We start from the raw sequence: 12,947 nt of genomic DNA, 5'->3' as shown, positions 1-12,947 counted from the left end.
GGCCAGGGAGCTGTGCCTCCAGCTGCTCCTGTTTGAATTTTTTGACTGTGTGTTTAAGAAAAAATTATTATACGGTAGAAAAAATAACACCTCCATACTGTACATAACACCAATACAAACACACAAAAAACGAGAGTGATACAGTAGAAGACAATTTATAGTACTGTATACTGTAGGGCACAGTACTTACGCAGGCAAAAACCCAAATTTGGGTCAGTGGGAGACTGGCGCCGGGGCTTTCCTTGTTGCAGAACTGTGGGGGGAAAAAACCAGAATGTTCCTGTTATACAAGTACAGTAGAGAAAGAATTACAGTAGGGCCTGATTCAGATCCGCGCGCAACCGGGTCGATTGTCTGGCAGTGCGTACGCGAGCCCCGGAGCAAGTGAGATGGGTCTTTGTAGTACGGGAGGGAGAGAAAGACAATGTGAAAGTAAAAAAAAAAAAGGAGTGCGATACAGTAGAAGACAATGTAAAGTAGTGTACGGTACAGTACTTACACAAAATGGACTGTTTCCATTTCCACGGATCGTCTATGGGAGGCTGGTGCCCTTCTGTGCCTTGCACTGTGGGTAAAAAAAATTTGTCATTTTGCATGAAAACAATATGGAAAAATGTCAATAATTCAGCCTGACAGTACTATTACTACTGTATTATTACACTTTAATGACAGTATCCACTTACTGTACAGTGTGGGACATGGGCATTAGATCAGGTACTGTATACAGTATATGAGGCGATATTGTTCGTCACAGTGCTGGCGTTGTCAAGTGTACACTATGCACACTTGCTGATGCTGGCAGCAAAGAAAGACAAGAGGGTGGGAGGGTTAACAATATCCATAGATTGACCTGCATGTACAGCCCACTGCGGATATCGTTGGTGCCTTGGGGGAGCGCGCACCCGCATCCTTGGTGATTTACTGCATACAGTAAACACTAGATGATATGAACAACACTGTATAATGTACTGTACTGTATCATTGAACAATATTGTTAGCGTTCATCCAAATCGTCTAACGTGTATGCACCTAAAGACAGGTCACCGAAACATACTGTACAGTACTGAGAGACTAGGGAAATAAAGCAGAGAGATACAGTACTGTACTTACATGGCATGGGGAGGGCACTGGTTGGTGATGCTGTTGAAAAAAATGACAGGATGTTACAGGAGGGAGGGGGAGAGGGAGGGGGAGAGGGAGAGGGAGAGGGAGAGAAAAAAAGAGAAAAAAAGAGAAAAACAGGGAAAGAGCGAAAAAGAGAGAGACAGAGGAAAATTAAAGAGAGAGAAAGACAAAGAGAGAAAGAGCGCGAGAGAGAGCGAGAGAGAGAGAGAGAGAGAGAGAGAGAAAGACAGAGGGAGAGAGAAAGGGAGAGAGAGAGAAAGAGAAAGAGAGAGAAAAAGAAAGAAAGGTTTACTGGATTTGCTGCTCTCCAGCTCCACAGTGACTATATGGAGGTGTTCTGCATAAAGAAAATAATAATACAGTATTGTACAGTACTCAGTGGGAAAGTAGAGGGTAAACATACTCAACTGTAACATTACTACAATATAAAACTGTATACAGTACTTATTTGGCTGGGGAGGGGAGTCTGGGTCCTCCTCTTGCTCTGGGGAGGGCTGAGGCCCTTCAATGTCTTCAACTAAAATACACAAGGACAGAAACAATTATTGTGTAAGGAGAAGACGTTGGAGATGTTTTTAGAGAGAAAGAGAAAAACAGAGGGAGAGAGGGAGAGAGGGAGAGAGAGAGAGAGAGAGAGAGAGAGAGAGAGAGAGAGGGAAAAAGAGAGAGAGAAAGAGAGGGAGGGGGAGAGAGAAAGAGAGAGAGGGGGAGAGAGGGAGGGAGGAAAAGAAAGAGGGGGAGGGGGAGAGGGAGGGACAGAAAGACAGAGAGGGAGAGAGAAAAAGAGAGACAGAAAAAGATAATGTACTCTACTTACGCGTACAGAGGCCAGGGAGCTGTGCCTCCAGCTGCTCCTGTTTGAATTTTTTGACTGTGTGTTTAAGAAAAAATTATTATACGGTAGAAAAACAACACCTCCATACTGTACATAACACCAATACAAACACACAAAAAACGAGAGTGATACAGTAGAAGACAATTTATAGTACTGTATACTGTAGTAGTGTAAGGCACAGTACTTACGCAGGCAAAAACCCAAATTTGGGTCAGTGGGAGACTGGCGCCGGGGCTTTCCTTGTTGCAGAACTGTGGGGGGAAAAAACCAGAATGTTCCTGTTATACAAGTACAGTAGAGAAAGAATTACAGTAGGGCCTGATTCAGATCCGCGCACAACCGGGTCGATTATAGTAATAATGTTACTATTACACTAGTACAGAAAAGAGAGACACTGAGAAAGAGAGAGGGATAAAGAGAGAGAGAGAGATACCGTAGGTAGAGAGAGACTGACAAGGGAAGAAAAGGAGAGATATACAGTGCTGTAGAAAACAATGTGGTGTACTGTACTTACAGGGCATGGGGCTTCCTGCAGCCTCATCAATGACGAGTCTGTCTGTGTGTACAGTATAAGAAAAAAAATATTATACAAAAAATAAAAAAGGCAGTAGCATTACACTATTGTGTCCATATTGTAACTGTTGTAATCATTACCACTGTCATTTGAGGAGGAGGCTGCAGAAGGTGGCGGTGATGGTGGTCGTGGAGGTAGGACTTTGGAAAAAGAACACTGTACTGTCAGTTTCCCTCAAAACCATTTTGAAACAAATAAACTGTACAAATCTTGACCAGAGTCTCCATAACACCAAAAACACACAAATGAGAGTGAGAGAGAGAAAGGAGAGAGAGAGAGAGAGAGAGAACAGTGTACAGTAGTGTGTACTGTACTTACTCCGAAAATTCAGCCCACTGGGCCTGGCTGCTGGCGGTGGTGGGGGTGGTGGCAGTGGTGGTGGCGGCGGTGGTGGCGCTGCCGGGGCAGGGGGTGCTGCTTGCCCTGTGGGGAAAAATACATGTCATCATTAAGGAGCATTTGAAAACAAGAGTTCAGACCTCTATTCCAAATTGGAGAGGGATTACGGTACAGTACTGTAGATGGCCTTAGGGAATTAGATATTGATTAAAATACAAACCAATACAGTATACTGTAGTACAAAAACTACTGTAGTCTGTGAAGCTGGCATTGGGCCCAAAATAAAACAGTATGGTACTGTACTGTATATAAAAAAATATACAGTCCAGTAAAGTAAAGTACTGTGTGACCAAGTGGTGCAGCGTCACACATAGGCTATGTGGGTGGCACTGTCGCCACCCCACGAGCTGTACAAGATGGCACATGTGCATGACACTGGAGCCCGAACCCAGCGGAGGACCTCGCTGAGGACTTTGCGACACCTCGCCGGAGGGGTAAGTACGGTATTAATAAATACAGTACCAGTGGAATTTTCGTTTGTATCACAGTGATACTAAACGAAAATTCCCCCTGGTATTTCCCTTCATTTGTAAATGGGGCACAGAGTGAGAAGTGAGAAGATACCAGCCAATCAGCTCCCAAATTTCATTTTTCAAACAGCCTGTGAGATGACAGTTGGGAGCTGATTGGAAACCCCTGAATCTGTCCATGACGTACAGTAATAATGTCATACTTAAAGGGGGGCAGGCCCAGCACAGAAAAATAGTGTGTACAGTACTGTAGGTTAACATAGATTTGGTCGACAGACATTAGAATGGTGGATCAATCAACTTGCCTTTTGTTACTGTAGGTTTATTAATCAAACAAACCATGTCGACCAATAGTGTGTAACCCTTTAGTCCATGTACAGTACTGTAGATTTAATCAGACTGTGAATCAAATGTCTGCCAGTCATGTCAGTATGTGGTAACAACTGTCAGTCATCGTCAGATACTGTAGTATCCAACACCCTACAGTGCAGTGTACAGTAATGTAGAGTATGTCAGTGTCGTGCATTATACTGTATTCGTTATTGTACAGTATACTGTAATTTTATGTGATTATACAGCAATGCTGTACTTACTTCGAAGTTTTCGCCTCCGAATGCGCTCTAGATGAGGCCTGTCCCTCCTCAGGTCACTCCACCTGTGCTGGAGTGAGTGTACTTTGCACCGCACGCCGTATAGGCTATATATTTCGCGGCTCGCACTTCTGTAGGTGAGCTCTTTGTCTTGGTTTGTGGCGAACGCTTGGTCCCGCCACTTCACCAAGACAAAGAGCTCGCCAGATGAGTAGCATCTTGCCCTCATAGCAGCCATTTTCACTAGCAAGTGACGCACGTCGTACATCGCACAACGCACGTCTACACTAATTCACTCGTTACGGCAGGCGTCTGTGGTGCACTGTAATGTAGTTATAACCGTAGTGGCAAAGTAGTGTGGGCATCACGGGATTGAAAAGTTTCTAAAATCATGAAATCACTATCACTACATTGTCACAAGTTTGTGGTGTAATGCTATTCACAGCACCGTCAGCCCTGTCTCTCATTCTATACAGTGGATTCACTACCAGTTTCTGCAGTTATGAAATCACTATTCTGTGGTGCTAAATTCAACGGCACCGTCAGTTTTTAATATACAGTACAGGCACATTCATAGCGGCACACTAGTTGTCCTAGCAGACGGGGGATGGTGTCCTTGGCAATGGTCACTATTCGTAGCATTTTTCAGGACACTAGGGCAGAGCTGACTGCTTACAGTAAATGGATTAACAAAGCATCCTTTATTATGGTAATGAGAGGCTCTTGCTTGCTTTGAGGGAAGGGACCTGATGCACTGTGTATGACTCTCGGCCCACTGGGCATGCGCCAGAAATCCCATCGCAACCCTCCTACTGGGCATGCGCCCACCAGAAATGGAAATTCAACAGCATACCGACTGCTGTAATAAAGCCAACTGCGCATGCTCAGTGATGGCATAGCGCTACATGGCGTATGGCTTGGTGCCACAGATCCCATAGTACCCCCTCCATTTCTAATCCATCGCAGATGGCTGACAGCCACCATAGCGCCAACCGTGTAATACAGAGAGCTCTCGCTCATACAGATCCCAGTACTACCGTACTTAGTGTGCAAGGTTGAAACAGCATCACCATTGTCATAAGTTTGCGATGCAACGCTATTTTGCGCTTTAAACGCACAGTCAGCTTTGAACACAGAGCGCTGTCTCACAGTCAGAAACCACTCTCAGACACAGTCCAAGGGATGTATCTATCGTGTGTAAGGCCGAGATGCATCTACGTTGTCGCATGTTTGCGGTTTGGGCGCACAGTTTGTGATACAGAGCCCTCTCTTGGTGCTAAAGATCCCATTGTAACCCCTCCACTGGGCATGCGCATGAAATCCCATTGCAACCCCTCAAAGCAGACAGCCACCACAGCGCAGACATTGACGACAGTTTTGCACTATTTAAACGCACAGTTTGCAATGTCTTACTTTGAAGCAGCCTTTTAAACAACACTACAGTTTTACAGTACAACACTACTAAAGTAGTTTCACTATAGTGTCCAGAGCAGACAGTGACAATAAAAAAAAATATACGGTACGGTATTCTTTTCCAGGGATCGAACCTGGGACCATAATTCTACCAAAGTGATCACCTAACCACTAGCCCACACGACAGCTACAGTACAGTGAACCGCACAGAGCGGCCTCATCCTTGTGCACTCCTCCTGCTGCTGTTTTTAATAAAAATAAATAAATAATTGTCATACTGTAATTCATCCCATCTCAGTGAAAGCTGTGCGTGCATCTCATTAATTTACAGTATCGGTTATACCGTGACAACAACTCGGGCAACTTCTCTACTATTCAGTTACTGCACCGTACCATATGTACTGTACAATACTGTATGTGCAGTGATTTGCATCCTGTTATAAGATCTTACTGTATGGTACAGTACTGTACTGTATGCACATTATGTGACATTAAAAATACAGTATTGGTTGTGCGAACATGCAAATGCTGTGAATGTGAATGAGATATCCATCCAATTTACTGTAAGTTTAACAGTATGGCATTCAGTACAAGGCATTCAGTACAAATTACAACAGTGGAGCACTTGCCACCCAGCGGTTAAGCACTGTATTACATGCAATTACAAAAGTGGAGCACTCGCCTCCCAGCGGTTAAGCACTGTATTAGATGCCATAGCATATCCTTCGTTGAAGAATACCACGGTATTCCACAAATCCATGGCACGACTCAGAGGCCTGCACGCCACGCCACAAGTCCATGGCACGACTCATGCCACACCATGAGCAACAAAATAGCTGGGCAGATCTGTAGGTTTAATGTGTTTACCTGCACTTGAGTGCCTTATTATTTATATATATATAAAAGTAGCACTATATATAACAGTATTCTGCAGTGATGAATTTCCTAGAGAAAAAAAAGGTGCAGGTTCACTTTATAAAACAAAACAAAAATCATCTCCACCACAGACAGACAGACAGTGGCTTGTTTGTTTGCACTGCAGTATGCGAGTGTCACTGTGTCTGACAAATGAAATGCACAAACTGACAATGAGAATGCCTGAGTCACTCTGTCCCTTTCCACTAGGCTCCAACGCAAGCTACTACTTAAAAAACTTTTTGCACTCCTTCCCTCTCCTCATAGGGCCTGATTCACTAATGATCGCTATTCTGCTTATACGCACGCAATGCAGTTGCTAATATCAGCGGTTATATGCAATTGTTTGCATTTGCAATGCTATCTCAGTCTAACATAAGGACGCCCACTTCCCCTTACTCATATCCGTATACTTGGGCAACATAGTGTAATAGGACCAGATTAGGAGTCCCTCTCTTGGGGTAGATGGACTCCCTCTTCACACACACGGCAGCCGGGAAAATAGTACACCAGTCTGGGGTCTCGTACTAGCAGGTCAGTACCAGTCTTTACTGTGCAACAAAAAGGAAAACAAAACATAAAAGTAAATCCTAGCCCTGTCCAGGCGCTAACTAGACAAGAGGTTCCCTCTCTAAAGAAATAGTGGGGCCTGCTGCCTCCACCATCAACACAAGCGTATGTACAAGACTTACAGGTAGTTTTCAGCAAGTGTCTCTGAGCCAGCCAGTCTGCTTGCTCTCCCAGGTATGAGACACTAGCTTACAATCACACACAGCCTATATCAGCCATTTTCCAGGTGCAGACCTTAACGAGCCTGCTAACAGGCCAAAAAGGCCAAAACCCAGAGTGGCCTGTGGATGGAGCCCACCCTCTCCTCACATCCACACCCCCAGGTCCCAAATCGGCTTTTCCAAAAGCTGAAACACAAATCTGCTTCAGTGCAGACTTTCTCCTGGGGGCTTTTTTAGAACACATAGGTCAAAAACCTAGGGCAAATGTATCTACCACTGACCACTTTACCAGTGATCCTATCACATATCCCCCCCTTTGTTTTGACCTGTGGGGCGGAACAACTGAAGCCCCCAAGCAATGAATGTGTGACATCGCATCTGCATTAGCCAGCTGGCTTCATGGCCTGTGCTCTACTGAAAACTTAAAGGTTTGTAGCACCAAGAATCACCTCGTTATTCTTGCATTACTGTCCTTGTTTTTGGACATCCATTTCAGAGGGGCATCGTAAGTAATCAGTTTGAACTTTCTTCCCACCAAATAGTACCTGAGAGTTTCTAATGCCAATTTTATGGCCAAAGCTTCCTTTTCCACTGTGGTATAGTTTCTCTCATGGGTCAATTTCCTGCTCAGGTAATAAATAGGGTGTTCCTCACCCTCTCTGCTTTGGGACAGGATGGCTCCGATACCTACACCAGACGCATCGGTTTGTACCATAAACTCTTTGTCAAAATCAGGGGTTACCAGAACAGGTTGGGTACACAAGGCTATTTTTAACTCTTGGAAAGCTTTCTCCGCTTCTGGACCCCATTCCACCATGGTTTTTTGTTTACCCTTGGTAAGGTCAGTAAGTGGGACCACAATGGTGGCAAAGCTGGATATAGTATCCAGTGATCCCTAAGAAGGCTCTCACCTGCTTCTTATCGAGGGGTCGTGGCCAGTTCTGTTTTGCCTCAATCTTATTGAGCTGTGGTTTTATCAAACCTCTGCCAAAGGTGTACCCCAGATATTTTACTTCCTCCATCCCTAGACAACACTTTTTCAGATTGTCAGTCAGACCTGCCTTAAAGAAGTCTAACACTGCTTGTACTCTGGGTAAGTGAGACTGCCAATCAGGACTATGTATGACCACATCATCCAGATAAGCCACAGCATATCATCTATGGGGTCTTTGAATCCTATCCATCATTCTTTGGAAGGTAGCAGGCGCCCCATGTAGCCCAAAGGGTAACATCTTATAATGAAACAATCCTTCTGGCGCAGAAAAAGCTGTTTTTTTCTTTGGTGTTTTTGGTAATGGCACTTGCCAATACCCTTTGGTTAGGTCCAGAGTGGTTAAATACCTTGCTATCCCCAGCCTTTCAATTAGTTCATCCACCCTTGGCATCGGGTAGGCATCAAATTTTGAAACACTGTTCAGTTTTCGGAAGTCATTACAAAAATGCACACTCCCATTGGGCTTTGGAATCAACACAATGGGACTGGACCACTCCCTATGTGATTCTTCAATTACCCCCAAGGGCTTTAGGTTAACCTTAACCCCCAGGTCAGTGACTATGTCATGTTTGATGACCGTGGTTTTTCCTGGCAGGTCAGAAAACAGTACCCTATTTCGGAACAAAAATTCCTTGACCTCCTGTTGTTGACTGGCTGACAGGGTTTTTGCCACGTTCACTTCGTGTACCAGGGAACCGGGTTTTACTGCAGGGGCTTGGATGGCTGAGAGTGCCGCTCTATCCTTCCAGGATTTTATCAGGTTCACATGATATATCTGGTTTTCTTTTACCCCGGTTGGTAAACTTTATAGTTGCCCTGTCCCACTTTTTCTAAGATGTCAAAGGGCCCTGCAACTTAGCCAACAGCTTACTTTATACCGTGGGAACCAACACCAACACTCTGTCCCCAGCAGCAAAGTTTCTTAACTGTGCATTGCAGTTATATACCCTCTGCTGTGCTAGTTGGGCCTGTTCCAAGTGCTCCTTAACTATTGGCACTACAGCTGCAATTCTCTCTTGCATCTGGGAAACATGTTCAATCACTGTTTTATAAGGGCTGGACTGCCCTTCCTACATCTCCTTGGCAATGTCTAGTAACCCTCTTGGATGTCTCTCATATAACAAGTCGAAAGGTGAAAACCTGGTGGAGGATTGGGGAACCTCTCTTATGGCCAACAGCAGATAAGGCAACAAATAATCCTAATCTTTACCATCTTTGTTGACTACTTTCCTTAATATATGTTTTAAGGTCTTGTTAAACCTCTCGACCAAACCATCGGTTTGGGGGTGATAAACTGAAGTCCTTAACTGGTTAATCTTAAACAGGCGGCACAACTCCTTCATAACTTTTGACATGAACTGGGTACCCTGGTCAGTTAGTATCTCTTTAGGTATTCCCAACCTGCTAAAAACATGGACCAGCTCTCTAACAATGGACTTGGTTGACGTATTGCGTAGTGGTATCGCTTCCGGGTTTCTGGTAGCGTAGTCCAGAATTACCAGAATATATTGATGTCCCCGGGCAGACTTCAACAAGGGTCCAACCAAGTCCATAGCTATTCTTTCAAATGGTACCTCTATAATTGGTAGTGGGACTAGAGGACTTTTGAAATGTGGTCTGGGAGCATGATACTGGCATTCAGGGCAGGAGGCGCAAAAGTCAGATATGTCTTTATGGACACCGGGCCAAAAAAACCTCTGCACGATTCTCTCAGTGGTTTTCTCTACCCCTAAGTGACCTGCCGTTATATGGCCATGAGACAGATCTAACACCATTTTCCTGTAAGCTTTGGGAACTATCAAATGTTCCACAATCTCCTCCCCTTTCTTAGTCATCTGATACAACAGATCCTGACTCACTACCATGTGAGGATACGTCAAGGGACTATCGGGATCTACGGGTTTACCATTAATCACCTTGACATTCTCCCTGGCTTTCATCAGAGTAGGGTAATTTAACTGCTCTATGGCAAAGACCTCTCTTCTGACCTCTAAATCAGGCAGACGATCAACAGGCTCTACAACACTTGGCGAGCCACCATCATGCTCCGTATTCTCTAGTTTGCCAATCATACTAGAAAATGGGAACATCTCTGTCTCTGTCACTACATCAGTAACCCTTTCAGATGAGGCAGGGTGATTCACCTCTGTGCAAAACTGGCTTTCCCACAACTTCCAGAAGTGAGCAAAGTCTCTTCCCAATATCACATCATACATTAAGCCCGGTACCAAACCCACAGAGACTACCGCGGAACCACATGGCATCTCGATGTTCACTTCGGCAGTAATATAAATACAGAGTATCCCCATGTATGCATGTCACACCAACAGTTTTTCCCTTATGCTTCAAAGGGTTCACCAGCTCAGTTCTCAAAAGTGTAACCAGACTACCAGAGTCTAACAGAGCCTCTACTCGGTTGCCTTCCACAGTGAGTACACACATGTGTTTTTCTGTCTCAGCCTGTAGGTCAGCAGTACAGGCTGGCTGTGCAAAGAAAGACCCCCTGTGCTTGACAAAAGCAGTATCACATTGCATGGGCTCAGAGGTAAGTGAACAATTAACTGCTTTTATGGCTGAAGCCACCACATCGGAAACATTGAGTCACATTAATGTCTAGTCTTTTGTGGGGCAGGAACCTTCCTGGCCTAGCAAGCCTGTCTTCAGGTTCCCCACCCTCAGTCTTAGGCATGTTCCACTGCCCAGCACCCTTCTCCCCAGGAACAGTTTTACCATTGTTGTTGGGAGTTCTCCGTTGCGCCATCGGGGCTCGGTGGGGCAGACTCATCAGCTCCTCAGCCACTATGTACCTCTCCACCAATTCGACTAACTGGTCGGTGGACTTATGGTCAGCATGGCTCACCCACTTGCACAAGGATGCAGGTAGGGATCGCAGATACCTGTCCATTATGACCCGTTCGATGATTTGTGGTCCTGTCAGCATCTCGGGTTGTAGCCACTTGGTGAATAAATGGATGAGGTCGTGCATCTATGAGCGTGGAGGTCTGTCGATTTGGAACTCCCAGCGGTGGACTCATTGGGCACGAACAAAGGTGGTGATCCCCAAGTGATTTAGGAACTCCCGTTTCAGATTCACATAGTCCTTAGCATCGGCCAGGCACAAATCTTAATAGGTCTTTTGTGGCTCTCCAGACAGAAAAAGGTGCCACCAGACTTGCCCATTGCTCCTTGGGCCAACTCTCCCTTTCAGCCGTTCTCTCAAACGCGGCAAGATATGCCTCCACATCATCGCCCAAAGTCATCTTTTGGAGGAAGTGACTGCTCGTATGGAGTGAGTGGTGGTGGGCTGTTTTCCACTAAGGCCTGGCCGGTTTCCTAAAGGGTGACTTGTTGTTGCCTCTGGGCTATCTCCAAGGCCAATAGCTGCACCCTGGTGGATTCCTGCTGGATTTTGTTTGTTTCCTGCTGTAGCCTGAAGCAGGGCTTTTACTACGTCCTTCATTTTACCACCAGGTGCTGGTTGGAAGCTGAACCTTGCCTCTCTGTGCATTGGCTGACGCCACCTCCAGGGATTCAACAATCATGTGTCTTCCCCTTTAAATTTTAAAGGACAAATTTTTCCTTGCTGCACTTTTCAGTGTGTGCTTGCCCGCATTCTTCACCAATTGTAACAGGACCAGATTAGGAGTCCTTCTCCTGGGGTAGATGCAGGCCCGCGGAGAGCTGCGGTGGGCCCGGGTAATAGGGGGCGTGCTCTAATTGCGTGAGGTGTGTCCACGCCCCCTTCCCGGAAAAAAAAAAAAGATTTGCAGTGCCCGCGCTGGGGAGAGGGGCGCTCTGGGCCCCCTCAGCCCTGCTCAAAGCCAGGGGGGGTGCAATCAGTTTGATCACTCCCCCCACAGGCATAGGAGACTGCTGTGGCTGCTGCTCAGCAGCCACGAGCAGTCTCCACTGCATCTCAGCACATGCTATGTGCTGGGCTGCTCTGAGGGAGGGGGAGCGGCGCCAGACCCGGGCCCCCGCCAGGCCCCTCAGGAAGCCCGGGCCCCGGTAATCTGTACCCACTCCCCCCCCCCTCTCGGCACCCCTGGGTAGATGGACTCCCTCTTCACACACACGGCAGCTGGGAAAATAGTACACCAGTCTGGGGTCTCGTACTAGCTGGTCGGTACCAGACTTTATTGTGCAACAAAAAGGAAAGCAAAATATAAAAGTAAATCCTAGCCCTGTCCAGGCGCTAACTAGACAAGAGGTTCCCTCTCTAAAGAAATAGTGGGGCCTACTGCCTTCACCATCAACACAAGCGTATGTTCAAGACTTACAGGTAGTTTTCAGCAAGTGTCTCTGAGCCAGCCAGTCTGCTTTCTCTCCCAGGTATGAGACACTAGCTTACAATCACAGACAACCTATATCAGCCAGTTCCAGGTGCAGACCTTAACGAGCCTGCTAACAGGCCAAAAAGGCCAAAACCCGGAGTGGCCTGTGGATGGAGCCCACCCTCTCCTCACATCCACACTCCCAGGTCCCAAACTGGCTTTTCCAAAAGCCAAAACTCAAACCTTCTTCAGTGCAGACTTTCTCCTTTTTTAGAACACATAGGTCAAAAACCTAGGGCAAATGTATCTACCACTGACCACTTTACCAGTGATCCTATCACAATAGTGAAACACTCGGTAACATTGAGTAACATCAGACCCATATGCACAGTTAAGGCAAGTCAGACCTCAGGAATTGCTTACTTCAGCGCACACTATGAGGCCTCAGGCTGTGTCTGGTATCACAGTGGCTAATTTATGCACTCCCATGCAACGCCATTGAAACACACTGGCACTCCCACATTCGCCCGACCACCCCCCACAAATTGCAGTTCCTCTCAATCACTCTGCCATGGGTCTGCATATCCTCTGCGATCGCAGTCCTGTTCAGAGCGTCTGGCTCACACA

At 46.1% G+C, this 12,947-nt stretch overlaps 1 protein-coding gene across 1 annotated transcript; it reads right to left on the bottom strand.

The window, feature by feature from the left end:
- LOC148520532 (uncharacterized) lies at positions 1 to 12,371 on the bottom strand. Its single transcript, XM_088475703.1, has 12 exons — positions 12,327 to 12,371; positions 2,853 to 2,957; positions 2,615 to 2,674; positions 2,475 to 2,516; positions 2,149 to 2,211; positions 1,943 to 1,996; positions 1,570 to 1,642; positions 1,418 to 1,462; positions 1,111 to 1,140; positions 500 to 565; positions 191 to 253; positions 1 to 45 (listed from the first exon to the last, which is right to left on the bottom strand). Exons 4-11 carry the CDS (start codon positions 2,479 to 2,481, stop codon positions 214 to 216), a joined length of 378 nt encoding a protein of 125 aa, XP_088331829.1. The 5' UTR covers positions 2,482 to 2,516; positions 2,615 to 2,674; positions 2,853 to 2,957; positions 12,327 to 12,371; the 3' UTR covers positions 1 to 45; positions 191 to 213.
- Between the last annotated feature and the right edge of the window lie 576 nt (positions 12,372 to 12,947).

This window comes from Taudactylus pleione, unplaced genomic scaffold, assembly GCF_031769625.1.
Source record: "Taudactylus pleione unplaced genomic scaffold, aTauple2 ptg000176l, whole genome shotgun sequence".
Taxonomy (NCBI): Eukaryota; Metazoa; Chordata; class Amphibia; order Anura; family Myobatrachidae; genus Taudactylus; species Taudactylus pleione.
This window is presented reverse-complemented; position numbering and strand designations above follow the sequence as displayed.